General features: G+C 34.9%; 2 protein-coding genes and 8 non-coding genes across 12 annotated transcripts; 7 read left to right on the top strand and 3 right to left on the bottom strand.

The window, feature by feature from the left end:
- The first annotated feature begins 412 nt into the window (after positions 1-412).
- Positions 413-14,730, top strand: npr-10 (G-protein coupled receptors family 1 profile domain-containing protein). Of its 2 annotated transcripts, none has more exons than NM_001029317.3 (9): positions 413-491; positions 11,087-11,218; positions 12,035-12,239; positions 12,466-12,548; positions 12,595-12,764; positions 12,818-13,002; positions 13,574-13,704; positions 13,983-14,088; positions 14,154-14,677. In NM_001029317.3, exons 2-9 carry the CDS (start codon positions 11,100-11,102, stop codon positions 14,241-14,243), a joined length of 1,089 nt encoding a protein of 362 aa, NP_001024488.1. In that variant the 5' UTR covers positions 413-491; positions 11,087-11,099; the 3' UTR covers positions 14,244-14,677. The 2 variants fall into 2 exon arrangements, with proteins under 2 accessions (NP_001024488.1, NP_001024487.1); NM_001029316.4 differs by having other exon boundaries at positions 419-491; positions 13,983-14,097; positions 14,154-14,730.
- C53C7.7 lies at positions 11,467-11,595 on the top strand. Its single transcript, NR_072344.1, has one exon. It is a non-coding gene; the product is annotated as an Unclassified non-coding RNA C53C7.7 (non-coding RNA).
- A 1,746-nt stretch (positions 14,731-16,476) lies between the features above and the next one.
- On the bottom strand, positions 16,477-16,497 carry 21ur-13237. Its single transcript, NR_072343.1, has one exon.
- A 2,045-nt stretch (positions 16,498-18,542) lies between these two features.
- On the top strand, positions 18,543-18,673 carry F11C1.14. The gene has a single exon (NR_072342.1). It is a non-coding gene; the product is annotated as an Unclassified non-coding RNA F11C1.14 (non-coding RNA).
- A 485-nt stretch (positions 18,674-19,158) lies between these two features.
- nhr-25 (Nuclear hormone receptor family member nhr-25) lies at positions 19,159-24,630 on the bottom strand. 2 transcript variants are annotated; one of them, NM_001029379.6, is made up of 11 exons: positions 24,535-24,630; positions 24,115-24,237; positions 23,825-23,857; positions 23,624-23,732; positions 22,601-22,784; positions 22,426-22,550; positions 22,089-22,376; positions 21,699-21,973; positions 21,254-21,372; positions 20,550-20,795; positions 19,161-20,132 (listed from the first exon to the last, which is right to left on the bottom strand). In NM_001029379.6, exons 2-11 carry the CDS (start codon positions 24,229-24,231, stop codon positions 19,910-19,912), a joined length of 1,719 nt encoding a protein of 572 aa, NP_001024550.1. In that variant the 5' UTR covers positions 24,232-24,237; positions 24,535-24,630; the 3' UTR covers positions 19,161-19,909. The 2 variants fall into 2 exon arrangements, with proteins under 2 accessions (NP_001024551.1, NP_001024550.1); NM_001029380.8 differs by lacking the exons at positions 24,115-24,237; positions 24,535-24,630 and having other exon boundaries at positions 19,159-20,132.
- On the top strand, positions 22,834-23,016 carry F11C1.15. The gene has a single exon (NR_072341.1). It is a non-coding gene; the product is annotated as an Unclassified non-coding RNA F11C1.15 (non-coding RNA).
- Positions 23,210-23,351, top strand: F11C1.16. The gene has a single exon (NR_072340.1). It is a non-coding gene; the product is annotated as an Unclassified non-coding RNA F11C1.16 (non-coding RNA).
- Positions 23,903-24,105, top strand: F11C1.11. The gene has a single exon (NR_072339.1). It is a non-coding gene; the product is annotated as an Unclassified non-coding RNA F11C1.11 (non-coding RNA).
- A 73-nt stretch (positions 24,631-24,703) lies between the features above and the next one.
- Positions 24,704-24,894, top strand: F11C1.12. Its single transcript, NR_072337.1, has one exon. It is a non-coding gene; the product is annotated as an Unclassified non-coding RNA F11C1.12 (non-coding RNA).
- F11C1.13 lies at positions 24,753-24,894 on the bottom strand. Its single transcript, NR_072338.1, has one exon. It is a non-coding gene; the product is annotated as an Unclassified non-coding RNA F11C1.13 (non-coding RNA).
- Positions 24,895-25,948: the final 1,054 nt, after the last annotated feature.

Genomic DNA, 25,948 nt, shown 5'->3' with positions numbered 1-25,948 from the left:
AAATATTCGAAATTTCTAGGTATAACTATTTTCAAATCTCATATTCTTTTCACAATTTTCAGAAAAATTAAAATTTCTGGCCATCGAACTTACTCTAGGCAGTAGCACACCAGAGTAAATAGCATGCGTGAAATTGACCGTAAATCTTCAGAATGCCACTTTCTAATGCCCACTTTTCTCATCTCTTACTCTAACGAAAAGTGCGGTTTTTCGGTATTTTTGGTTTCGTTTTCTAATCCCGGATGTTTCATTTCCTTCCTTAAACTTTGATGAGTTGCTGGACTATACATATTTCAAGAATCACAATACTTTTTGTTTCTATTTCGGAATATCAGTGTTTCATGACGTTTTTGTTCTTCTTATCTAATTCGATTCTTGACTTTTCACTCCAATGGACCGTGATCATTTTTTTGTTTCAGAGCGGAAATGAATCACACTTCTAGTGAAAACTTCACAACGGACACTACAGAAGCATTGCTCAACGATACATAGTAAGTGACTGAATTCTTTTTCAGAAAACTGATATCATTTTCTCGTCGGGCCCATGCTGCTCTAATGAGGCTAGCGTGACAAAATTGAGTGCACATACGATGAGAAAAATGCAAACTAGATAGATTTGAAGTGATGGGTGCAAAAAAGATGCAAAAGTTTATGATGCGTTTGCGTTCTGTTAACAAATGCATGAAGGATGTGGCTTAAGAGTTTAGGGTTCAGAGTTGAAAAAATAAAGTGTTTGGTTTGAAGATTTTATGAATTGTTAGATCGAGAATCGTATTTATTTCATTAAGTTCTTGATATTTTTATGATCTTTCTTTTCACAAATCCAATATTTCTCTCACTTGGAGTTGGAATTAAAAATGAAATATTGATAACTTCATTCTTCCTAAAAATCGAGTACTGCTTCAAGCAAAAAAGGCAAAAATCTTTCTGTTAAATATTCGTGGTTGTGTTGGCCTTTTTGTTACTGCCGAATCCCGGAATGTTTTTAATTTGATGCATCAATAATTTTCCTTAGGCCTAAAACTGCAAAACTTCCAACCAGCATATCTATTGCATAAGTACTGAGCAGAATCAGAATTTTTTTTTGACAAACAGTACGAGTCAGTTTAAAACATGTTTTGATTGTTCTAGAAATATTGGTCACTTCAGAAGCGGTATTTGCAAAACACAACGTTTTTTTTTTGTTATTTGTACTCAGTCTCGGGACCCTTTGGTTGTTGCTCTCTACAGAATAATAAGGAAAACTCGTTATCACGTGATGAACTTTGCTCGGCGGAATAAAGAATCTGAAGGACCCTTCATTGTGTTCTGCATTAAGCTGCACGCCATTTTCAAAAAGAATTTTAGTTTTGGAAATATTGCTATTATTATTATTCCTGTAAATGTATGCTTAGGAATTCCTTTTTCTAGTATTGTAGCATCTAATACAATTTTCATCAAAGACATAAATGTCAATTTCTATCGGCTGTTCTCTCCCTGTGAATAATACGACAATTATATTAAATTAATTTTCATTAGTGAATAAGCGTAAGTAAACTAGAAACAAAAACGTCACTGACCCCAGCTGAGCAGTGGAACAACATTGTTCTTAACTCAGTAAAAAAAAAGAACATTCCTTATTTTAAACCAGGCAAAAAAACAACATGCTCACTGAACGACTATGTAAATGTTCCAATATTCGTTGGAAAAAGTACACATCCCAACGCAATATTGAAAATCTCACGGAGCGACTATTTGTTGAGCGCATAAATCTTACAAATCTCTACTCAAGAGTCAATCGACTTTTTCATTTTCTCACACTTGAGACATCTACACATTCACAATAAAATCGAATTTTCCATTGCTTCTAATTGTTTTTATTTTTAAATTTTTTCCACACCTAGCTTTTGTAAAATGAAAACTTGTGTCGTAGCAAGATTTAATAGAAAAAATGATTTAAGAAGTCCATTGCAAAAGTATTAAATTTTTTATTATAATACCGGATAAGATTCACATAGAAAGTTTAGCCGAGATCAGTCCGACTAGAATTTGATGTGTCAGATTTGATATTTGGATTGCTTTAGAATCACAAAAAGTTCACCAGTATTAGATGCTATATTATTATATTACATGCTTCGAGAAAATCTAAAAAGGGCGTACTTTTCAAAAAGAGAGCATTACTACCATCATTGTATAAAAATTTGAACCATTCCAGTCAGACTGCAAGGATTTCTTTTGCGGTATACATAAATAACAGATCTCATATTCTATTAAATAGTAATTTCTAAGATCAATATAAAATTCGATGTTGGATTTTTGTAGTAGGTTTTTTTTAAAATACCTAATCCCATTTCACACGAAACATTGTACTTTTTTAGTTTGAATTTTTTTTCCACTACAATTCATGTTTAACTGAACTGAAATTTGTTCATTATTTTGTATGTATGATACTAAAATAAACACTGTGAAACGTTATCAAACTTATAATAGTACTTTTTCTAGCTCTCATTTACAAGTTTATAAGCACAAGCCCCCAAAGACTCGTGGTGTCAGAGTGTTCCATTTCGGTTTGATTCACGTAGATCTACAAAAAAATGCGTGAGAAGAGACGCAGAGTTCTCAACTGATTTTTCATGGTTAAGAACGTGCTGACGTCACATTATCTTGGGCTAAAAATTCCCTTATTTATTGTAGATCAAACGGTAATGGGACAGTCTGGTACCACGTGCAAAGATACTCTTCGAAAATATTGGTGAATTCCCTTTGTGAATGTGCATTGATTCTTTTCCGTCTTTAAACTTTATAATTCCATATACTGCAGAAATTTTTTGAAAAAAAAAACAAATTGTCATTTCAGTGATGTTCAAAACTCAATCAAAAATAAAATAACCCCAAAATAAACAACAACTCGATTTATGAACCTTTCACCCTATTTCAATGGAATGTACCAATGTAATGCACCTCTTCTTGTTCAGTCTCGTTTTTTTCTTCGGGTTTTCTTTGAATGAAAAAAAAAAGACGAAGCACATTTGCCCTCAATCTTTACAACAATTTTGTAAAAGGTTGACGCCTATTCTTTCGAACATTTCTTCCTCTTTTTCCTGCTCAATTTGTTGCTCTTTTCCCGCAAAAAGATATGACGGGTATGCAACACTTGAAAACACAGGAAAAACTAATCTTTTGTTTGTGATTTTGTACCTAAGCAAATCCGAGCACAAAACAGAGTTTGAAACTTTTAAAAAAGAATATATAAATTGTCTCTAGTGATTGGAGTGCATTAACTAACAAGGAAACGGTTAAATTATTTTTTAGTATCAGTGTCTTCCGAAAACCAGCTTATCTGGATTCTAGAACCGTTCTAACAAATTAATGCACCAAGTCACAACACTTTTCTCTCACTTGACTGACTTTTTTGTGAAAATGTTTCTCACTCAAGAGGTGATCTCTGTGTAGTTGGAAGTGGAAGTGAAAGAAAAAAGTAATTCGACACAGGTTCCTTTATTTATTATTTGTCGTCGTCGGTGAACTGTCATCCCGTAAACAGTAAACTTTTGTCAACGATCAATTCTAATGACCAAAAATCTTATCCACTCACTCCTCAAGAGCGAGTTCAAAAGGCACCCGAATTTCATGAGAAATTGAAACATGCGAATATTTATGAAACATTCATAGGAGTTTTTAATTTTTTTCCGGAGGTAACATCTTTAAATACTTCCTGTGTAGGTTGGCGATCTTTCGATATCTTTTTCAGTGCTTTTTCCTACTGTAAACTAGAAAAGGAAATCATTCTCTAGGTTCGAAGCTAGTCCTTTTTTTCTAAAAATGTTTCAAAACCAACATTTTGAATAAACGTGTTTGAAAACATATGCAACTATTATATAACTAATTGATAATTTGATTTTATGTATTACGGGTCTCAAAAGTGCCAGGCGGAAAAAACATCTGCTAATGTTGCACAATGGAAAAAAATTATGTCGCAATTCACTTCATCGGTGATGCCCTTTTTACAAGCGCAAATAACATTCAGTATAAATTTTTTTAACGTGAGCCACATAAACATCCTGATTTTCAATTTTTTTAACCCCTAACGCTATTCATAGAGTGAAATCTAATCGCAAAAAAACATTTAGATTTAAAAAAAGTTAGAAATTCATTTTACAGTTTTCTAGGAACGCATAAGCGCGAGCATGCCACTTGATAGAATATGTCGTTGACTTCTTTCAGGGTAAATCATTGTTTTCTAAAAATGACAGAAGCAGACCAAATTCCAAAAAAGAGGTGGCATATTCAATATGATGCACACGTTTTGTGAAGTGATCTTTGTATGTCAGTTTAGTTTCATTTTTCCTGTGAGCTGTTTGTTCAGTTGTGAAAATTTGTAACAACTAGTTAACATTGGTACTCTGCGTATGAAACATTTCAGGTGCAACATTTTCTTTGTGATTTTAAGTTATAACATAAATGAAATAAATAAAGATTACTATTCAAAAATTTTAAATGAAGGTTTAATTTTTGTATTGATCTGATTTAATTACTCGTATCAAAACAAAAAACAGTAGAAACTGTGGACAACAAAATGCAAACAAGAAAAGGAAACCAAGATATGAGTGGAGATTATTTTAAGATGATTTTCGTATGTAGGTTCATTGCAGTTTTCCAATTAGCTCGTATACAACCTCATCATGTTTAGAGTTTTTTTTTGTAATAAACTGATGTTAAAATAACAGCAAACTATTGTTATATTGTAAGATATGCTCCGCCTGAATCTTGGTTATTTCCTTTCATATCGAGATTCCTTCTAATTGTTAAAATTTGTTTGATAGCATCAAGTCATTAAAGATTGTCTTGCAATAACCACTTAATGACGCATGTTGCGTATAGACGACAGTTTTCCTCCCACATAAGTCACATTTTTTTACATTGTATTACAAGTCTTCTCAGAACATTTGAAATTATTTTTTCATTCAAAAATCTGACTGCTTTTCTCTATATGTGGGCTTCACCAGACCAGTGCTTCATTAATATTTAATATGACTCCTAAAATTCCCAATTGAGAAGGAACAGGAAACAGATGGAATGGCTTTCAATGTTTTTAACGTCTGTGTAATAAAATTTCAAATTCCGAGAAGTAATATCCGAATTCGATGGAACAAATTTGCGGATTCACGGATCATTGTTTTCTATAAAAGTTGACAAACGTTTTCGAGAATATCTACTCATATCTACATTTGCATATTATTTGGTAAACCAATGAATAACCTAATCTTCGTTTTTCTCCTTCTTCTTCTTTCTTTCCCTTTTGTTTTTCCTCCTTTCCCGATTTCTCGTTTTCCATGGTTCAGTTACTCCTAGTGTTTTCCAGGCGGTGTATTTGTTTCGTCCGTTAAATTTGATTTGTCTCAAGATTTCCCTCTAATTTTCAACAAATTGAGACTAGTAAGTGAAAATTGAGTGAAAAAAACAGAGAATCTGAAACGATATCCTGTTTACCTTTACTTCTCAAAGTGCAATTGCTCGGACCACCCCGCCTCCCGCCTTCCAAAAAAGAGTGGTGCCACGGCTTAATGCGTTCACGATATGGTTCTTTTCCATTTCTTTTCTATCCTTCTAGTTTTTTATTTTTCCACTACTTTTCCGTCTTCTAGATTTTTGCTACACCTCTTTCTCCATCTTTTTTCCTTGCGTTTTCTTTTAACTTTTACGTTCCTTATTTTTAATTCACGATTCTAGCAGTCAGAACAAAAAAGATCATCTTTACTTTCAAAACCCTTGTTCCGGGGAAGAGGACTTTGGGTAGGTGGAATATTTTCGAGCATCATGTTTTATTGCTTCTCACTTTTCTAAAGTTCCGTGATCTTTTGTAGTTTGTAGCCTAACTGAAAAACAGCTTCAGCTTGTTTAAACTAATATACCGCGTGTCAGATAAAAAAACCTCTAAATTATGTCACAGCAAAAAATTTAGCGACGAGCCCTATAAAAAAATCAAAATGTAGATTTATCAAAATAAATAGTTGTGAAATTGTTGTACAAAAGGTTTTTTCGTATCGAAGTTTCAAAATAGCGCTCACTCCCTTAAAAAAGTTGAGAATGTCTTTTTTTTGTTCAGATTTCCTCTCTATCACTAAATTTACTCAGTGACCTTATTTAAATGTTTTTCGTTTCAAACGACATAGGTTTTATACAAATATTTAGATGACAGCTGAAATACTTTTCTTGTAGGTTAATGAATAACATGTACATCAAAACTCGGTTTAAAACTTTTACATGTAGTTTATATCTTGATCATTGCTATTATTTATATTCTATTTTCAGCTGTGTCTGTTTCTTCATAGAAAAACATCATAAGGGCCATTTATCCAGTTGCTTGTGTCATGATGTGACTGATCATTATTATAACGCATTTTAACTGAAACTGTGGGGCTAAAAAACTCAGCCCAGAAACTGTAGACTTTCGAGCAAGTTAGCAAAAGTTGTAAAAGTTTTAATTTATGTGCTCTCGTTGTGAATAGTTAATGTGATATTAATTGATGATAATCATAGGTCATTGATGTGAAAATCTAAAAAGTTAAAAAAACAGAAACTTAGCCATTTAGGAAATAATTTTAAAATTACCCAAATCTTACACCATTTTTCTGAAATTCCTTTACCCTCCAACAATAAATGCTTTGAAAATTCTCTTGCGAGAATAAACGTCATTGTTGACTTACCAGTTTAAGCTACTCCGTTTCAATTTCCGACGAGTGTAGGATAAAATAAATTACTCACTCGAATCGCTTGAAACAATCAGATAACACTTACTCATTCAATAGTGCACTTACCAGATACATTTGCAGTTCTCAGTGGAGCTTACATACTACGTGGGTTTGAGACGACGGTAGTGTCTCTTGGTAATATATTCATTATCATTGTCTTGTCTGAACATTGGGTTTCACGTTTTGATCTTTATTTTATCACATAGACAGCTCCTATAAAACCCAATATCTGGATAACACAATTTACGAATAAAATTTAACCGGAAGATGTGCAAGCTGCATGTTTTTGATGTTTTTGACCAATGCCTGAGCCATAAATTTGCGAATTGCATATTCAGCTTTCTGAATTAAAACCCCATCTGAAATTGGCAGATCCTAGATCTCAGATCATGTTTAGTGTTTTTATCTTTCCAAAATTTAGCCGTCTCAATTTTGAATAAGTTTTTACCCGTTTCTAAAATTTTGCATCAAACATTTCGAAATTAATTCTTAAAAATAAAAATTTGTTCAACTTTTTTCAATCCCCTTTTTTGCCAACGCTAAATTTTTGGGGAAAAATCTCGCCTCACAGAAATTAAATATTTGTTGCGCCATTTTTGAATCTAGGTCAGAGTATGGAATTTCGGGTTTTGTCTTCCATTCATTTTCCCATTATCTTTTTTTTTCGAAGCTAATTTATTGTCATCCTAGACGTATTCTGTTTTTAGCTTTTTTTGATGGTTTGGCACTTAAAATTTCAAATACTTACGTCTTCAATTCGAATTGTTTTGCCTTATTTTAGATTTTTTTTTCTTGCCTCTTCTGTACCGTGCGGCGCGGGACGCAAAAAGTGTAAGTCGCGGCAGAAGAACCACCTATGTGGTAAACACCAAGGCTTTAACTTCTCGCCAAAGTGTAAAAACAAGGCACGATGTCGGCGTGAGGCAGGCAGGTTGGGGGCAGGCATCAGGCTTTTTTTTTACCAATAATAGATTTGGTAAAAAAAAACTGCTCATTTCATAAATTAACAATTTTTCAACTGGCTTGTTTATATTACAGTAACGTGACAGCAGAAGATTTTGCCTCGTGGTAAAACAGCTGAGAAATAGACTGATACATATATTTTGTAATTTTCCAGACGTTATTTCCTTACAAAATGAATACCGTAGTGTAATCTGATTATATATTGCCAAACTTTATAAATTTGTGTTTTGGAATAGTTGTGGACTAGTTGTGGATTTCCACTATTTTTCTCCGTAGGTCCTGGTTTTTTTTGGCTATAATTTCCAACGTTTCGGTTTTGCGGTTTAGTTTTCAATTTCTGAATAACTCCTGAACGCTAAAATGTTTAGAAAATTAAAAATTGAGAAATTCCAAGAAAATACTTATATATGAATAACACGAATGACACCAAAATAACCAGTACAGTAAAAAGTACAAGTTAATGCTTGTTATTCCCCTAAGTTTTAGAAACACATTCCTAAATCTTTTCGAAACAAATATGTTCATTACCTACACTTCAGTCAAAAGCAATCATTTAATACATATGTATGTTCTCGGAATACTATGTTGTATGACATTCCAAAAAATGTACCACGAGATTCGTTATCCAGACAAATTCATTTTAGCCAATTGGGTATTAAAATGATATTTTTCCGTTAACACCTTATACATAACTGTCTGACACAAAATTACTTTCAAGTAAACTTAGAGATTCGCAAAACTCATTAAACTTATTGGTTCGGAAAATTGATTTTTGGATCTGATTTGACTATAAAAGATGGAGAAACCGATTGCCTAAAGTTTTATAACAACTTGAATAATTTCAGTGTGTTTTTCTTTAGAAATCGTTTTTCAGTGACTAGGAAAGTCGAACGCTGTTGCTTTTTTTTCAATTATACTCCGATTCGATGTTTTGTTCCACGCAAAACTAGTCTTGCACTTGTAGAAAAATGCGTATCATGGTAGCAATTTATACTTTCAAGAATGCCAACGTGAAAACAAAAATATTGAGGACACAAATACGTCACATGAAAAGTTAGACGTAAATAGTATAATTTTAAAGATAAATCGTGTACACACGAACCTTTTTCAGGGACCACAAAATACTAATTGGTCTGAACTTGGCGAGCGTTTTTGGTCGCCAACCACCCTCACATCAACATGTTTTTTTTGAGTTTTATCTTTTTCCTTCAGACAATGACTGTTCCACTTAAAACTTTACTGAAGCTGTTTCAAGTTTAATCTTTAAAAAAATCATTCTGCAAATTTGTCATATTAATATCGAAATTACACCAGCTTTGTTATATTTTTCAAACTTTAGAGATACATTTCAAAAATTAGAGAGTTCCAATCGCTCCTAGAATACAGGATCATCGTGTGGGTAATTTTTTTTTTCAATTTTCCAATAATGTATATACATCATCACAATAATTGGACAGCTTTTCCTGTTACTTCCACATCGGGGAATCTCTCAGTTCATATTTTTCAATGTTGCCGGGGGATTATTGTAAGGGTGTGGTAGAAGTAAAAAAAAATAATAATAGGGGACTCCACAACAAATAAATGCATTCTATTTTAAGAAAGAGTGATGAACGTTGGGATTACGATGGATAACACTATTGGTGCTAAAGTTTGAAATCAAATTTATAGTCAAAAAAAGTTTTAAAAAAATCCCCAACTTATTTCGTTTGTTTTCCGGCACTTTCCTCATTTTTCAATTTAAGCGTATTGTATGTAATATGTATCGATAATGTTGAATTATTAACAATGATTCAGATAATGAGAAACCATTTAGTTATCCAAAATTTTCAAAACCATAAGTACCACTTACAGTAACTATCGGGGAGAGATTTAAATAAATATGCTGATTTAAAAATGGTCCATTGTTAAATACCTGATATCTGATATGTTTTGAAATTTACCTCAAAAATAACTACTATTTGATCTTGAACTTTCAACTTACATTCACCCCCACCGCATGAGAGTCTTTGACCCGAGTCAATAATTTCATAGAACAAAAAACGTTCCCGCTTGAACGAATCTACCTTCTGAAAAGTGTTTGCTCTCTTTTTTCCACATTCTTTTTCAATTGAACACGGCTTGAATCATTTTATTCTTTCTCCTCCCCCAACGTTTTTTTTATTTCTGTCCATTTTTACATTACGTCTAACTAAACTGAATTCTGTGTCTGGTTTCATTTTTCAATATATTATGTGAAAAATAGAGAGAATATCCTTTCACGCATATTTTTTTTTCTGAAAAAAAAAACGATACCACGAGTTTCAGTAATTATCTGAATGATACTGAACAATTATGTCTGGCTTTTCAATCTCTATGATGTCATTGAAAAGTTCTCAAGTTACTATTTTTGTTCGCTTAAACGATTATAGACTGTAGATTTGCTTCCCATACTTTTTATATCGTCTGCAAGCAATTGATGAACATCTAAACTCTGATCACAAAAGTCCAATTTACCACATCATTTTTCACATTTCCTTGCTTCCATTGAATCATTAACCAGTGTCAAAAGCGCATAAGCGTTCAGAAAGCCTCTTCAAATTTTCCCGCATCCTCTTTTAGACCGCCTCCCAAAAAAAATTGGAGGAGAAGACAAAATGTGAAGAAAAATTACGTCTCCGCCCACTGGTGCTCTTCTCCACTGCTACTCTTCCTTTTATTCCTCGTTTTTTGTTGATCTTCAATGGAATTTAAGCCTTTCTCTATTGCTGTCTTGTAATTATCCAAGTCCCCAAGTCAACACTTGGTTTCAGACATTAAACTATGTTTTTCAAACTAGCCTCGATAAACAGTTCTCGTTCTCACACAAAGTGGCGCATTGTTTCTGAATAATATTTAAATGTTTCTCACAAAAATGTGGAAGAATACATTTTGTGATTTTCACTAGTTCCCCTGTTCTGAAACTTTGATTTTGACAGATTACCTCAAAAATTTGATTGCTTCCGATCTTTGTTTGAAATAAAAAGTTTTCACGGATATAACTTTCAATAATCTCAATTAACTGCTAAGTTTAGTTCAAAGAAAAATAAATATCTCCGTGTGAGTTCTACATAGTAGAACAAGTATTATTTTTTTACCGTTAATTTCTCTCAAGAAATCTGGAATATTACATATTCGGGGCCTCTTAACCTTTTTGACCTTAACTATTTCGGTAATGAAAATTGGTTTTTGTCAATATGTCTATCTTTTTATTATTACTGAATACCCCACGTCGCAAAATAGTGAAACCGTTTTGCAAAGTCAGATACATAGCTTAATCTATTCCTCTTTATTCAGAAAATGTTTTTTTTTCGCTTTCCAATTTTTCGCAGCGCCCTCAATTTCATTAAACATTTGTGTAATCTTGCAAATTTCAGCGTCGATCAAACAATGAGTTCTTCGAATCACTGCATCGACATCCGTGCATACTTGTGGCAGACAAAGCATGACCTGACGCTCCACCCGATTCCCATCGCGATTCTTGCAACCATCTACACTATAATTGTCGTGTGAGTTTGCACTATGCAAAAACATGTCTGATGAAATATAATAGCGATGCTCTTAGAGCCTTTTTTGAAACAAAAAAAAGGCACCAATAATATGGGACCAATGTCATCACGTGTTGTAAAAGAGCTCACTCTGTATTCAATGTCAACATAACATTGCTCATTCATTGAAAACCAATTGTTCGGTATTCGATCAAGATACATTGAGTGTTTTACACGAGTTCTTCCACAAATTAATGAAATCGAATTATCTCAACAGTAGGTCTCTGGAAAATTGAATTATTGCGGTAAGAGTGGGGTGTACCACCAGATGAGTAACATGAGCAGCCAGTGTTCGTGGTTTTTGATCTGCATACTAAGGCTCTATGGGTTTATGAGGATAGAAGGAGAGAAGAGGGCGGAATTTCGGATAATGTTTATTTTTCATAAAGTATTGAAAAAAAAACTGCTCAATGGTCGAAACTCATTGAATATCTGAAAAAAACTAAATATTGAACAAATTCTACACCACAGTCTTTCATAGTTTGAACTCGTGAATTATCATCGTTGATAAATTGCGCCCTTACATGCCATACATCCACTAAAAACGAAATTAATTAGCCAACGAAAAAAAGGAGACGTAACTCTAGATTCTATCTATCACAATGTTTGTTTGTGCTCAATTGGTTTTCCGGAAACAGAGGCGAGGTCAAACAGAAAACTTAATTTTCAAAATTTCCGGTCGCTTTTTGAGAGATCATAGATGAGGCGGGAAAAATCGAGAGATCCTGAACATTTAGAAGAATTGGAAGAGTAAATGCAATCTATACAATTTTTCAGAGTTGGCGTAACCGGCAATTTGTTAGTAGTGATGTCGGTGATGAGGTTCAAAGTTCTTCAATCAGTCAGGAACATGTTCATCGTATCTTTGTCAGTTTCTGACATTTTTGTGGCGATTGTTAGTGGTTCAGTAACGCCGATAACCGCATTCTCTAAAGTTTGGTTATTTGGTGGACCATTGTGTCATTTACTACCTTTGTTACAGGTAAGAAAGAAAATAATTGAAAGCTGCTAACAATAAAAATTTAAAAAAAAATTGTTCTGACCGAAACGATTAGCATTTTAGTCAAATAGAACTGGTAAAGCTATAGATTTGCACAACTAAGAGCGTAGGAATTAATCTTTCATATAGGATTTGAAAGATTATTGATTTCAATTCAAAGCACAAAACACAATGAAAATTAAAATATCAAATTTAATTAATTTTCCAGGGTACCGCGTTGAGTTTTTCCACGTTAACGCTCACCGCAATTGCAATTGACAGATATATTCTCATCTGTCATCCGACGAAAGAGTGAGTTTTGAACTGAAAACCGAGTTACTCACTTTTGCACTTCCAGACCGATACGCAAAGATCAAGCATTGAAAATGATAAGTTTCAACAGCGCCATCTCAGTTGGGCTTTCGGTACCATTATTCATGAAACAGGAACTTATGCAATTCCGAAACTATTGCGGAGAATATTGCTCAGAAAACTGGGGACCAGATGCTTATTTGAGAAGCGTTTATGGTTGGTGTTCTTTTTTCTTTCAAATTATAATTTACTCAACGCGTAAATTTTAGGAACAGTGGTGTTCATTATTCAATTCGTGTTTCCATTGATCACCATCACATTTTGCTATGCATCTATTTCTATCAAACTACGACGTGGTGTCTTTGTGAGAGGAAGCCAAAAAGAGCTGATGTCTGAGGCACGTCGTCAATTGACGCAACGTCGACTTCGCACAAATCGGATGCTTATTATCATGGTTAGTCATTGAAGTTAAAATTGGTATCATTGCAGGTTTCCGTTGCAAAATTTGAAGAAACAAATGTTTAAAAATTAGAACAGATGATTAATCCGAATCCCTATAATTGTTTCTTTAGGTCAAAATTTATAACATCTAGAATCCTATTTATTTATAAGATCTATAATCCTATTTGCTGTAGAAAGCAGGTTTATATATGAATACTGCGGGAATACTGTAGAAATTTTCTGAATATCAGATGTATTCGTGTAAATGCCTCGTAAAAGCATGGTTGCGCAAAAACGTGTGCACCTTCAAAAACTACAGTAACCCACTTCTCATTAATTTGTTTTTTTGGGTTGATTTTTCCAAAAAAAAGTTCATTCGGAAAAGTATGCTGAATAAGGAGACCTTCTTGCGCAATCAGAATTTAAACATGCTTGTTTGTATGTAGTGAGATTGGGCATCGCCTTCTTTGAAATAAAAAAAATTACATATATTTTCGGTGACTTGTTTGTGTACACATAAATGTAGGATGTAGTTAACTTTTTTTACCGGATAGATCATAAACTAGCCGTTATACTCATTTCAGACAGTCACATTCGCTCTCTCATGGCTGCCATCTGTTGGCTTCAACTTTCTCCGGGATTACTCAGCGCTTCCCGGCATTATTGATTCACAAGATTACCTATTCGGAATTATTTTCCATTGCATTTCAATGACGTGAGTTTTAATATTATCTTTACAACATTTTCATTGTGTTTTGCTCGAACACGCCAAGTTGAAACATCTTTTTTCCGTGTTGCAACCTTGTTTAACATATAACTAAAAAACAATTGTTGACTGAGTAGAATGATCAAATAGAAGAAGTTGTCCTTGAATATCCAATGAGTAGGTGTACATATGAGGAGTGCCCAAATAAAACAATAAAAACAACAATGTGGAAAAAGAATACCCCAAAAATTCCATGGATCTTTGAGGGCCGATAAAATTGATTTCAGATCGGTGATTGTGAATCCCTTCCTTTACGGTTACTGTAATGAACACTTTCGTGCTGCATTTGCGGCTCTTCTTGACACGGTGAAGGCAGCTTGTGGAATGAGACGAGTGAGTCCGGTACGATAGCTATTTTCCTTCGAAAAGAAATGGTTTTTTAAAACATACAATTTCAGGGCAATCCAGCGTGCTCCCAGCTACTCAGTACTCACTTTGAAAGCACCACAAGACGATCCGTGACTACCACGATTCCAAGTTCAATTTAATCGGGAAAAACTTATAAAATGTGCCGAGTTTCTAATATTTCTGATTTTACTTGTACATCGAACAAATATGTTTGTTAAGCTCTAAGCTACAGTAGTATGTGATTTCTAGAATAGCCGTATTCTCTATTGATATACTTTAAAGTCACATTTAAAATATTGAAGTAAAGTGTACATCATAGAGAACACTGAAAATTACGTGTTTTTCATAATTCTCTTTTTTTATTGCTTTTCTATGTCCCAATCTAGATTACGGAATTTTGATACTGCTTTATGTGTAATTGTGATTGCTTTAGAACAACAACTTACATGGTAACTTATAATATTGAATCAAAAAGAACAAATTTCGTGCAAGAAACGCAAAAAAGAAAAGCGTTCATAATGTGTGAGTGCTGGGCATTTGTGTAACTCATCGTCGTTTTTGTCCAGTACTTTATATATATATATATATATTGTCATTGAAATAAATAAACTCTTGAAGCAAATTTGAGACATGTTAGATTTGAGATCTAAAAGTGGTGTATTTTTCGAAATACTTGAAGCGGAATCGCGTTTTTGTTTATGTGTTGGGTTTTGAACATATTCAGGGAAATTTTTGAGAACCTGAGAACATCTCGAAGAAAAAGTTTGAAAAATAAAGCTTGAGGTTCAGAGATTTAGGATTTTTTTCTAATTTTGAAATTTTAATTGAAGTTGAAAATCCAATATGTTGAAAAATTTCAAATTGATTGAATAGGAAAAACCATAACTATGTATTCTGTTTATACGTTTAATTACGCTGGTTTGCCAAAAAAGTGTGGGACTTTCAGTTTTTGCAATACCAATTGCGATACTGATTTATTTGGCTAACAAAGAAAATGCAACAGTTTTTTCTAAAATTTTACCTTTTTCCTGTTGCCAATTCGAGCATTTGATTTAAGGTTCCACATATTGTAACAAACAAATCACACCCTAATAAATATGTTACCCGACCTATTCACCCTTTCTCACAACAACAATGCAACGAAAACATGAATAGACACGTAAGAGGTCAAAACAGTACGCGGTGGGGGTGCGATAATTACAGAGCACAAGTCACTCGAACTCGGAGAAGAAGACGAGCCAGGATGAGCTGCTCGAGTGAAGAGCACGCACTCATTTGACACTTTTCGGAAAAGTAACCGTAACCTCTTGAGATATGTGACACCCGAATGTTGAGATTTTTGAATAGCAGGATGTGATTATATGTTGTGATTGATATTGTAAAAGTAATTGGGGTAGTAATTTATTTTTAATTATTCAAACCAATTGTAACAGACTTTTATCTGGTTAATTTTGTTAAACTTTCTAATCTTGATTTATCAGGAAACATCAATAAGTACCCTCTGACCTCATGTTTAAAATTCATGCTATGAGTTTGATTTCAAGAACATTGTGATTATTTCTTGAATAAAAAAAGATAAACTGTGAATGGTATAGTTTTTAGGTATAACTTTTAAGTTACAATTAACAACAAATACTGATATTTTTTAAATTAGTTAACTGGCATCAAAATCTAATTTAATTTTTGTATATAATCAAACATTTCTAAACCGCATTTTTTAAATTGTAATAAATGTTACATCTACAAAAAAAAATTTCTTAGGAAAAACTAGAATATTCAGGTAAAATTTTTCGGTTACAATTATCAAAAAATACTGTTCTTTCTGTTACGGAATTAGGCGTCAAAATGCAATTTACGGTTTTTTTTTTGATAATCGAACATTTCCAAACCGCGTTTTTTTTAATTGCAATAGTTCAATTTTTTCTCACAAAAAACAATATTGTTCAGGTACACTTTTTAGATTACAATTAATAAAAACTGCAGTTTTTTCTGTTAGTGCTTTAACTGGCGTCAAAATCCAGTTAAGTTTTCTGTATATATATACTAAGGGAATACTAAAATGACAAATTGCCAATTGCCGAAAGTTCAGATTGCTCCGTACCACTGATCACGATGTGTGCTTTTGTTTTTTTTTACTGTACCATAGTTGTACATAGAATATGTTTGAATACAAAGAATCTGCCCGTTATTTACTGTTTTTGCCTATTTTTTTAGATCTCCGAAATGACAGGATTCCCATGAAATGCGGTAGGAAGTATGAGTACTGCGTTTCGTACATGACTAATCTCGAGGTGCTTTGTTAGTGCAAATATAATTCTAATTTACAGCCTTATTTGCATCTCCATTCACCTCTATTCTCCATTGCCATCCCCCACCACTTCTTTCGAATAATCAACAAAAAAGGTTCCCATCGTCATAAAAAACGCCTTGTTGAACGAGTGAAATAAATGAATGCAAACTGTCAGTTCGTTTCGGTTTGGCATCTCTACAATTTCTCCGAAAACCGATTACGAATTTGATGATGAGGTCGGTAGGTCTTTTGGTAAAAAAGGAAGATGGAAGACAAGGAGGAGGAGAAATTGCTATATGCATGAGAAATTTCCGTTACTCACTCGCTACCTGCAGTCAGCCGACTGGATCAGGGTGGCAGGTAACGGCAGCACAAAAGGATACGGTATTGAAAATGAAAAATTGCAAGCGTAGTAAAAAATGATGATTGTCAGTTTTCTAGGAAACAAAAATTAAGTGTTTGGGCTTTTAGAGACGGACTAAAAATCTCAATAATATTGAATCGCGCGACTAGATTTGCCAGAGCATTTTAAAACTTTGTCAACTAGAGAGAATATTATTTTCAAATGTGGAATGCAAAAAAAAAACAAATTTGTAAGATGTCGGCCGCTAAACATTGTGTTATAATTGGGGTGAAATATGTTATATTATACAAACATCGCCATTTTGTTGAATAAACTTTTCTAGTCTGCAGTACTTGTTTTTTTTTGTTTTAATCATAGAGAAATCCAGAGAAAATACATTTTTGACAAGCAAAACAAAAACAAAAAACTTCTGCGAACATTCTTGGTAATGAGAGTCCTAACGAGATATTACCAGAGCAACAAAAACAGAGGACCACGATAATAAATTGTATGTTTTTGTATTTCAAAAGAGCTCAACAGTTTCTAATATTTTGACTGATTTTGACTTTGTCGTTCAAATTGTGAAAATCCTGTATTTTTCTTATAGCGTTGCTCCATCACTTACGATTTTTCTTTTAAAGTTTCACACAAAATTCCATCAAAACATATACATAAAATTTTAGTTTCCACAAAAAATATTCAAAACAATATTATCGAAAAGAAATAGGGATTGCTCCTGAAATAAACAATTTAACAATAACATTTCATTGAATACTATTAAAAGATTACGAAATCTGCAGGATGGGTTGTTTTTGAACTTTTGAAATGATTTTTCGTATATTTTAAACTTGAAGAAATTTCATGAGAACTGAGCATGTTGTAGTTTTTATACGATATTTATCAGTTTACTTACAGTATTTCCTCTACTAGGTGCGTACTCTATGAAATGATTGCGCCCCTATTAGTCTTGCACCCCCAATAAGCTCATCAAAAATTTCTTTTGCAGGCCCTAATAGTCCTGCATTTATTTTTTACCAACCAGTGGAACTTTAGGTAAAATTCAGCAATTGTTTTAGAATTGGGGTAAAACAAACTTTGAAATGTTCAAACGACTGAAAAAATAATGGAAAAGTACGTTTTTTATGGGTTTAGTATTGCACCCCAACAAGATAATCAAAAATTTCTTTTGCAGACCCTAATAGTCCTGCATTCATATTTTACCAACTAGTCGTACTTTGTGGGAAAACTCAGTAAATTTGTCAGCATTGGGGTAAAATAAACTTGGAATAATTGAACGATTGGAAAAAAAATGATGAAAAATTACGTTTTTTCATGGCTCCAACGCCGTAAAATCACGTTTTCTTGATTTTGCATCATTACGGGCAGATCGGAAAATAGTCTTCCTACAAGACTAATCAAGGGAATACGGTATAGGATTTCAAAATTAAAAACCAATCAATTTCTGTGTTTCACTGCTCTATTTTTGAAACTGTCCCGAAATAACTTGTATTGCTAAAATCAAATAACCAGATAATGCTATAACATATGTTGCTGCACAATTTTCTTAAACCTACACAAAAAAACAATTATTGTAAGCATCTACAAATTCAAGCTTTTGATCCCTTCCACTGTTCCAACATTAACCTAACTTTATTGTATGATTTTCTCATGCAATACCAGAACCATCGTAATCGATTTGCCGAATTTCATGACATCTTCCTTTCCTCCTTCATCTAACTGCTTCTCTCGATTTTTTATGCGTGTAGTGTGTCTTCATCTCCTTCTTTCAGAATGATGTCTGCGCAAGTTGAAAAACTGCAGAATCGTCGGTGCGTGTGAGGGTGGGGGTACCTCTCATTTTCTTTCTTTGATCGACCAAAAAAAAATGGAAAAGACGAAGAAGACATATAAAACCAGTTCGGTTAAATCGTTGGGCCTCTCCGTGGGTGGTGGAAGAAAAAAGCGTAGGGAGACAAGGGGCTTTGATTTTTTTCTCTTCTTTTTACCTATAGGTGGAATATTTATTGTCATTTTTTAAGGTTCAATAGTTACAAAGAAGACGCAGAATCGAAAAGTAACCATTCACTTTTTTTCGTTCTGAAAGTAATACTCCTATATGGCAACTGACACAAAATATAGGAAAAACGCCCTTTGTAGACAAGGCGAGGAAAATAAAGGGCAAAAATAGACAGATAAGTGGGAAAAGTACTTTCACATCCAGAGTGAACTGTACTCACTCTACAAAGTATTTAAGTTTAAAAGATTGGTCTTAAAAATTTTAAACTAAAGTCTAGTTTTCTGAAAGTTTTCAGAACCAAATAAAAACCAAGTCTTATTTTTTTAAATCCACAAAAACCTGAAAGTTCATCCTACAATCGCAATACTTCATTTTAATATTTTTTGTAAAAGTATTTCAAATAATTTAAAATTTCAATTTTTATATACGATCTGCACATACAAAACAAGTGAGGTGTGTTGATTGATCAAAATCAAAGAAAAAAAGAATAATAAAACAACCAAACATAAAAATCCATAAAGAAATAAAATGGGGGCGAATTCAGACAAAATACAAATATATTAATTGCATGTAAAACAATTATCCGTTTTGCAGAAGAGAACAGTCTTAAAGTTTTGGGAAGATGAGAAGAGTTCGGCAGAGAACGTTTTTTCGGAATTTTCAGATTTTTGTTGGGAGAAACAATAATAATAATAAAGTGCCAATTTTGATTGGCTCGTGACCTAGGAAAATGGGTTTTGAGAGGAAAGATTTTTGAATGAAAAAAAAATAGAGCAAAATACATTTAAAAGCTGTGAGGGTTTGGGCACTAGGATACACAGATATTGAGACAAAATGAGAATTGAAAAAATGCAAATGATTTAAATAAAGTACAACCGACTAAAAGCTGACACAGCACGAAAAATGCAAGATATTCAATAGATCTTGAAGAAAATGAATTGAAATGCATGGATGGAGGTTTTTGAGGTATAAAATGATATTGATATTATAAAGTTGAATAAGTGAAATAAGGGAATTATGCAGAAAATACTGGCTGTCTGTAATTGACAACAGAAAAAACCGGTCCCGTAAAAATGGAAGAGTTGAGCGAGATCGCTAAACAAAGGGAGTTGCTGACTGACTCCATTGGAAGTTTTCAGCTCCTATGACAGAGACATTATGATGCCATGTACGGCACAGCAGTGTATGTGGCTTGTGGGGTTGGCAGTTGGATTGCTGGGACCTGAGTGATTGCGGTGACGCTACTGCTAGCCGATCGGTTGACAGTAGTGCGAATCATTTCAAGAACCAAGGAGGCTTCCGGAAAGAATTGCTCCCAGTTCGTGGGGCAGTTTGAATGAAGGTTCCATAAGTACCGTAGTGAGTCGTAAGCGAGTCGTCTGAAATTAGAAAGAATAGATTGTAAGAAGTAATTAATCGACTTATTCATATTTCCCAATGCATATTCATAAGTCAAGTTGTTTTCTGTCTATTCATATGTATTTAGTAAAGATTCTCTCCCCGTTCTTAGTGCCACCTGCTGCGCAACAATACCGTATACATATTGTGCCCCGTTTTCTAATCTGTTTCCTTCTCCTCGCGCACCTATCCAACCAGAATAAATGAGCCTTCCTATTATAAGTTTTTTTCTCCACTCTTCCGATGCTTCTCTTCTCTCCCCAATTCTTTGTCTCCTGTATACAACAAGTTTTTGGAGGGAGAGATGAGCACTAATTATACGGCAACGTTGCTAATTTGTGTGGAGGCGAGGGGAAAGATTGATTTGTGATGGGTTTTTACGAAGGCCAAAGGTTTACCTGATTTGTTCGAAAATTTCCAGAAAGGCGGTAGTACATCTCACTTCACGCCAAGATTGGAGTACTCGAGATCGAGCAGTAGAGACTGCTGGGAAAGAGTCCATTGATTGGTCAAAAAGGGCTAAGAATCGGAAAGCACAATAATCGAAATTCGTGAATCCCATATTTCGAAGCCGAATAACAACATCATTCCATGATGATACGAATGTTTGATTGCCAAGAAGAGCTACAAGACCGACGGGAACTCTGCAAAAAGAATACGATTTTATAGTGGTTTATTGGGCCTTAAAAGGTCTTGAACTTTTGAAAGACCACCGGCTCGTTTTCACAACAATTACGTAACTAAAATGGTAGCCTAATCCTTATTAGAGCCTATGCCGGTAGTGGGAAAATGCGCAATACTTTATACGATGAGCTCGCGGGACGAAGATCTTATCTGGTGCCGAGAATCAAGACTTGCGTCATGTCGGCACCCAATGTTGCGAGAGGCAAAAAAGGTGGGTAATCGAGATAGATGAGTCAAGATTTATCGCCAAATCTTTATAGCCTAATCTTATAGACGCCGCTGTCAGATCGGTTTGTTTATAGTAGTTGTGTTGCGTTGGAAGTTGATTGACTCATTAAATAGCCAGAATCAAACGTTCCACAAAAATTGTTTCCGAGCCTTAGGAAGAATGGAACTCAAAGAAATTTTAACAACTTACTCATCACCATTTGACATTTTATACTGCGAAAGAAGATTTCCGTGGACCATTGCATTAGTGATATCAACGATATGAACGGTTGTCCACGATGTTTGCAACAGAATCATTTGGTCATCCAACTGGAATAAATGCACTTTAGTAAATCTTCAACCAATTACTTATCACACTCAGGATATAAAAAGGTTGCGGTGCAATTACTCCTAGTACATAATGGGTGTCCGTAATGAAAACAATAGAGGTGTGTTTGTATGGGGATGTACCTTTTGAGAAGGAGCGCCTCTTTTTATAGCGGCGATTGTTTCTTTTGATCACCGGAAGCGAGCAATTTATCTACATTATTCCCATCTCATCAGGGTGGGAAATAGAGAATAAAAATATTAGAAAAAAACCGCTGGTGGGAAATGAGAGTGCCTAGATTATTATATTGTTGTATGTATTATTTTACCGATAATTTGCTGAATAGTTGATCATTTTTTGCCCAAATCACGATATCTTTCAAATTTTCCTCTGCGACTTGAATGGAAAATGCGTGCTTTTCAGGTTTGCTAGTTCCTTTTACGCTTGTGAAAATTCGAGCAATTTGAGCATCATCGGGTAATGTTTTGCACATTTCGGCGATCGAGCTGTTGTAAAAGTGGTCCACCGTTTTTTCAGTTGGTGCTGGGCAAAGTGGGAGAATTGGTGATGTGCTGCTAGCTTCTGTCATTCGGCCAGTTGTTGCTGAAATTAAGTAATGTTAACATTTCAAAAATTAAAAAAAAACTTAATCAAAAATTTGAAATGTTGAAACTATAAACTGAAGACAAGAAAAAGCGATAAAAAAACTAAAACTTACTAGAAGAAGTCGAAGTGACCAAGGATTGTGTGCTGGAAACAGTTGTCATTGGCATCATTGTAGCATAATTGGTAGTGTTGCTGGTATAAGTTGGATAGTCGTGCAATGAGTGATGAATGAACTGCTCCGAATAGTCAAATGGCTCCTGTTTGACTTCATTCAACTGATAAGCTGCTGGGAAGGTATGCCTGAGAAGTGGGTCGTCAATTGTGCTCCCAAGAAGTACTGCCAAGCTGTCTTGTGGGTCAACTAAGTATCCAGGTCTCATGATAAAATCGGAAACAGAAACTGAAATTTATAATTTGATGCTATTAACAACTCCAGAAAATATTCTTACGCTGCTGATTAGTGCTACTGGACAATGTTGGACTCTGGAGATGTGCATCATACTCAGTTTTGATATATTCAGTTTTGATTTTAGTTTGGTCAAAATAGTTGATTTGGTTGTTCTGGTCAGTTGTGCTGAAATATGAGATTGATAAGTTGAAAGAAATATAAGAAATAAAGCTCACCTGCTTGAAACCTGGTGCTCTGGAGGTTGATAGAATGTTTGTGCTTGTGATTGTGCTCCAAGGACGGCTGGAACTTGCACTGTGCTCACTCTCATTGCGTTTCTCTGCATACGATGAGCCCGATCCTTCTTATAAAACGATCCGAACTTGTTTCGTCCACCTCTCATCCTATCGGCACGCACCGCTACAAAACATAGTCATTATCCAAGTGCACACACTCATTTCGATGTTCCCCCTTCAATTTACAGTTCCCCGTTTGTACCCGCCAGATGACTGTACACACGGCTCATTTGATCTGGAGTAGAGTGGGCAAGTGCAGTCATTTTTGCCGCAAAACATGCGACACCCTGCAATTGAGATCCTCACGAAAAACGCGCCGCAATGAATGAGTTCGGCACTTCATGTTTTCCCAACAAAGGTACTGTTCAGCACCTATAATTATCGAGCCGGCTACTATTGTTTTGCACTTTTACTACTTCCCCGAATGCCAATAGTTCTTTTATGATGCACCGGATGTCCTAATAAAACTTCACTGAACTTCAGTTGTTTTCCAAGGTGTTGCCTCACTTTTCTCCAACATTTGAAATGGTTGCGCGCCTGCCATAGAGCGTTTGAGATGCGCGCCTCCACCCCCAGGTCTCCAGGTACCGGTTTTTCGGTGACTGTCAGATCTATTCTTCTCTTCCACTCTCACCGTTTCATATCCAATTTTGCATCTCTCTTTTCAATATATCGTTTTTGTTGTCATGCAAAAACGAAACGAAAAGAAAAACGAGAGAGAGAGAAACATGTAACAGAGATGAAAGAAAGGAGAAGTAGAAATCCACAAAAAGTGTAAGCCTTGCGCGATGATTACGTGGAACAAGCTTATGACGCTGCTTAAAGTGCAAATTCAAAATTTTTATAGAGATGGACTTTCGATAACGGTTACATCCCTTATTATCCCATCAATCAAGAAGTCAGCACAGTATGTGCTCTTACAGAAGAGCGGTTGCGCTCTTTTAGATATGATAGATATCTTACCTTCCATTTTCATTCCCATTGTGAGGCACTTCTGGAATCGACAGCTTGGACACCTCTTCCGGCAAGTACGATCCACGTGGCAGTTGGCTTCGGCAGAGCATTGATATTGCTGAAAGAAGGGACAAATTGGAGAAAGTCGAAAACAATACTTAGATAACATCAGCTACAGTGTTATATTTTTATACATATGTATGTACTCACCTTCTTGTTTTGAACAGTGCGTTTGAAGAAGCCCTGTAAAGAGAAAATTATTGATGGAGAGAATGAAACAATAAATGGAAAAAAAAGAATCAAATGAAAAACTAGAGATGACCGCCCGATGAGGGTCATATGGCAACAAGTGAATGATTTTGGCGGTGAGAGTTGTCTGTCCTTGAAGGGCTCGAACGTGTCCCTGAGTCGGGACTCTCACTAACTACAAATGACCTTATCATTTTGCCACACACCCACTTTTTTCCCGCGGAAAAAAAGTGAAGACATCTAAGACTAACCTTGCAACTTTCACACGTCAGAAGGCCGTAGTGATATCCAGAGACTCGATCACCACAAACCGGGCACATCTCGCCTTCATGATTCGGTCGCAGAACCATCCTCTCGACGTCAGTCATTTATTTCTGGAACAGATCTCGGATTACTGTATGTTCGAATGAAATTGAAAACAGAAAAATGAATTTGAGAAAGGGATAGCTGAATGGCACAAGGTATGAAGGACCTGTCCAAGGATGGCACGGTACGGAAGAAAAAGTAGGCGGAGTCGGAAAAGTGAGAGTAAGTGGTTCGCTGCCGTGTGGATCTCTTGGGCCGGTCGATCTCCTCCCACCACACCACTGGCGGCATCAGCGAGCCTATCGTTGGATGTCTTTGGTTGTCTCGCACCCTCCACCATGCTCTACCCGAGGGGACCTACATACCGTAAGACACACCCGCTCGTCTTCTTCGTCCACTAAAATCCGCCAACGGCTACCTATGTATAGAAGAGAGTCGTAGTTGAAGGTCGACGCGGAGGCCTGAAATAGTGAACGTCGATGGGAGAGAAGGGGATGATCGAGAGGGAAAAAATGATGAAAAAAAGGAAGAGAAAAGAAGAGGACGTGGGGGTCTTCTTCTTCTTGACGGGAGGTAAAGAAAAACGATCGACGACGACAACGGAGAAAGCAAACGTGTGAGTATGGCAATTCAGTGGCGTATCGTCAGGGGTCGTGCCAGGCACCGCTACAGTTCGTTTTTTGCCCAGTAACTTCAACTTGAATATCTCTTGTTCTCTCTGCGCAGCGCGCGAAAACCGCAGGGACGGTGGGTCTCGATTTTTTATAGTCTCACTTGCTGCCCCCCGGGTGGGAAAAGGAGATTTGATTTTCTTTGCATTGTTCTTCATTTTTTTTCTTCGTCAATTCACTTATATTACCTACCTAGACTGCTTTGATTCATCGCCTACCCTAAAAGTCGCCTCCACCCCTTTTTCTCGCTATCTACATTTTATTACGCAATCAGCCGGTTAAGAGGAGATATCGAGAGATAACGTAAATAGGACCATATAAGTTAGCCTGGGAAAAAGATTTTTAGAAGCGCCAAATAAAATAAATTTTTAAAACAAAATAAAACAAACTCGACATATGCTTGTATAGAAAAGCACTTCCGGTTAAAAACTATCTGCTTCGATATGATAGAAATTATCCCAACAAGGAAACCGCTTAAAAATGAATAGTACAAATAAGACAAATTATCAAAATCGAAGTCAAATGTTACTAGATGTTACCAGTATAAAAATTTGTCATCCTGTTCTCTACGTCTGAAATTTCGCATCTAAAAACTTCTACTGAATCTTGATGATATCTCACCGTGCAGAATTGGTTTTTGGACATTTTTTTTATTAAAAAAAGGGCGGGGCGCTGGGTGAAACTTTTTTCGCTCAAAAATGACCGAATTAAAAAAAAAAGTTTACAGGTTATTTGAAGCTTAAAAACATTAGGTTCTAAACGTGTGTACTAACAATGAAGCCAAATTGAGATTAATTGAGATAGCTCATCGAAAATATTTCAGAGAGTCAAGACAGGAAATTATTTTCTAAAAAATACTGAACAATAAAAAAGTTATTCTCGAAAAATGCACAAAAAGCAACATGCTCAGCTAAGACTAGAAACGTTATTTAAAAAAAATAGAATATAAAATTTCGTCAAAATATTGATAGTTCTTAGATTAAAAAAGTTATATTCTCATTTTGAGCTGGTATTTCAACAAAGTTTAGATATTTAACAATGTATATTGTAGAAAGCTAATCATTTTTGCATAATTATGATAACGTCATTATCAAAAATTGAATCGTCT

This window comes from Caenorhabditis elegans, chromosome X (genome assembly GCF_000002985.6).
Source record: "Caenorhabditis elegans chromosome X".
NCBI lineage: Eukaryota > Metazoa > Nematoda > Chromadorea > Rhabditida > Rhabditidae > Caenorhabditis > Caenorhabditis elegans.
Note: the sequence above shows the minus strand (reverse complement) of the source record. Positions and strands in the feature narration are given on the sequence as shown.

Excerpts from the sequence above, each read along its gene's own strand:
- npr-10 (NM_001029316.4), top strand. The coding sequence starts at position 11,100 with ATGAGTTCTTCGAATCACTGCATCGACATCCGTGCATACTTGTGGCAG. Across the intron at positions 12,549-12,594 it reads ATCTGTCATCCGACGAAAGA|ACCGATACGCAAAGATCAAG; the intron begins GTGAGTTTTGAA and ends TTGCACTTCCAG. Across the intron at positions 13,003-13,573 it reads ATCGGATGCTTATTATCATG|ACAGTCACATTCGCTCTCTC; the intron begins GTTAGTCATTGA and ends TACTCATTTCAG.
- nhr-25 (NM_001029379.6), bottom strand. The coding sequence starts at position 24,231 with ATGACTGACGTCGAGAGGATGGTTCTGCGACCGAATCATGAAGGCGAG. Across the intron at positions 23,733-23,824 it reads GCACTGTTCAAAACAAGAAG|CAATATCAATGCTCTGCCGA; the intron begins GTGAGTACATAC and ends CCCTTCTTTCAG. Across the intron at positions 20,133-20,549 it reads GAAATTTTCGAACAAATCAG|ACGACTCGCTTACGACTCAC; the intron begins GTAAACCTTTGG and ends TTCTAATTTCAG.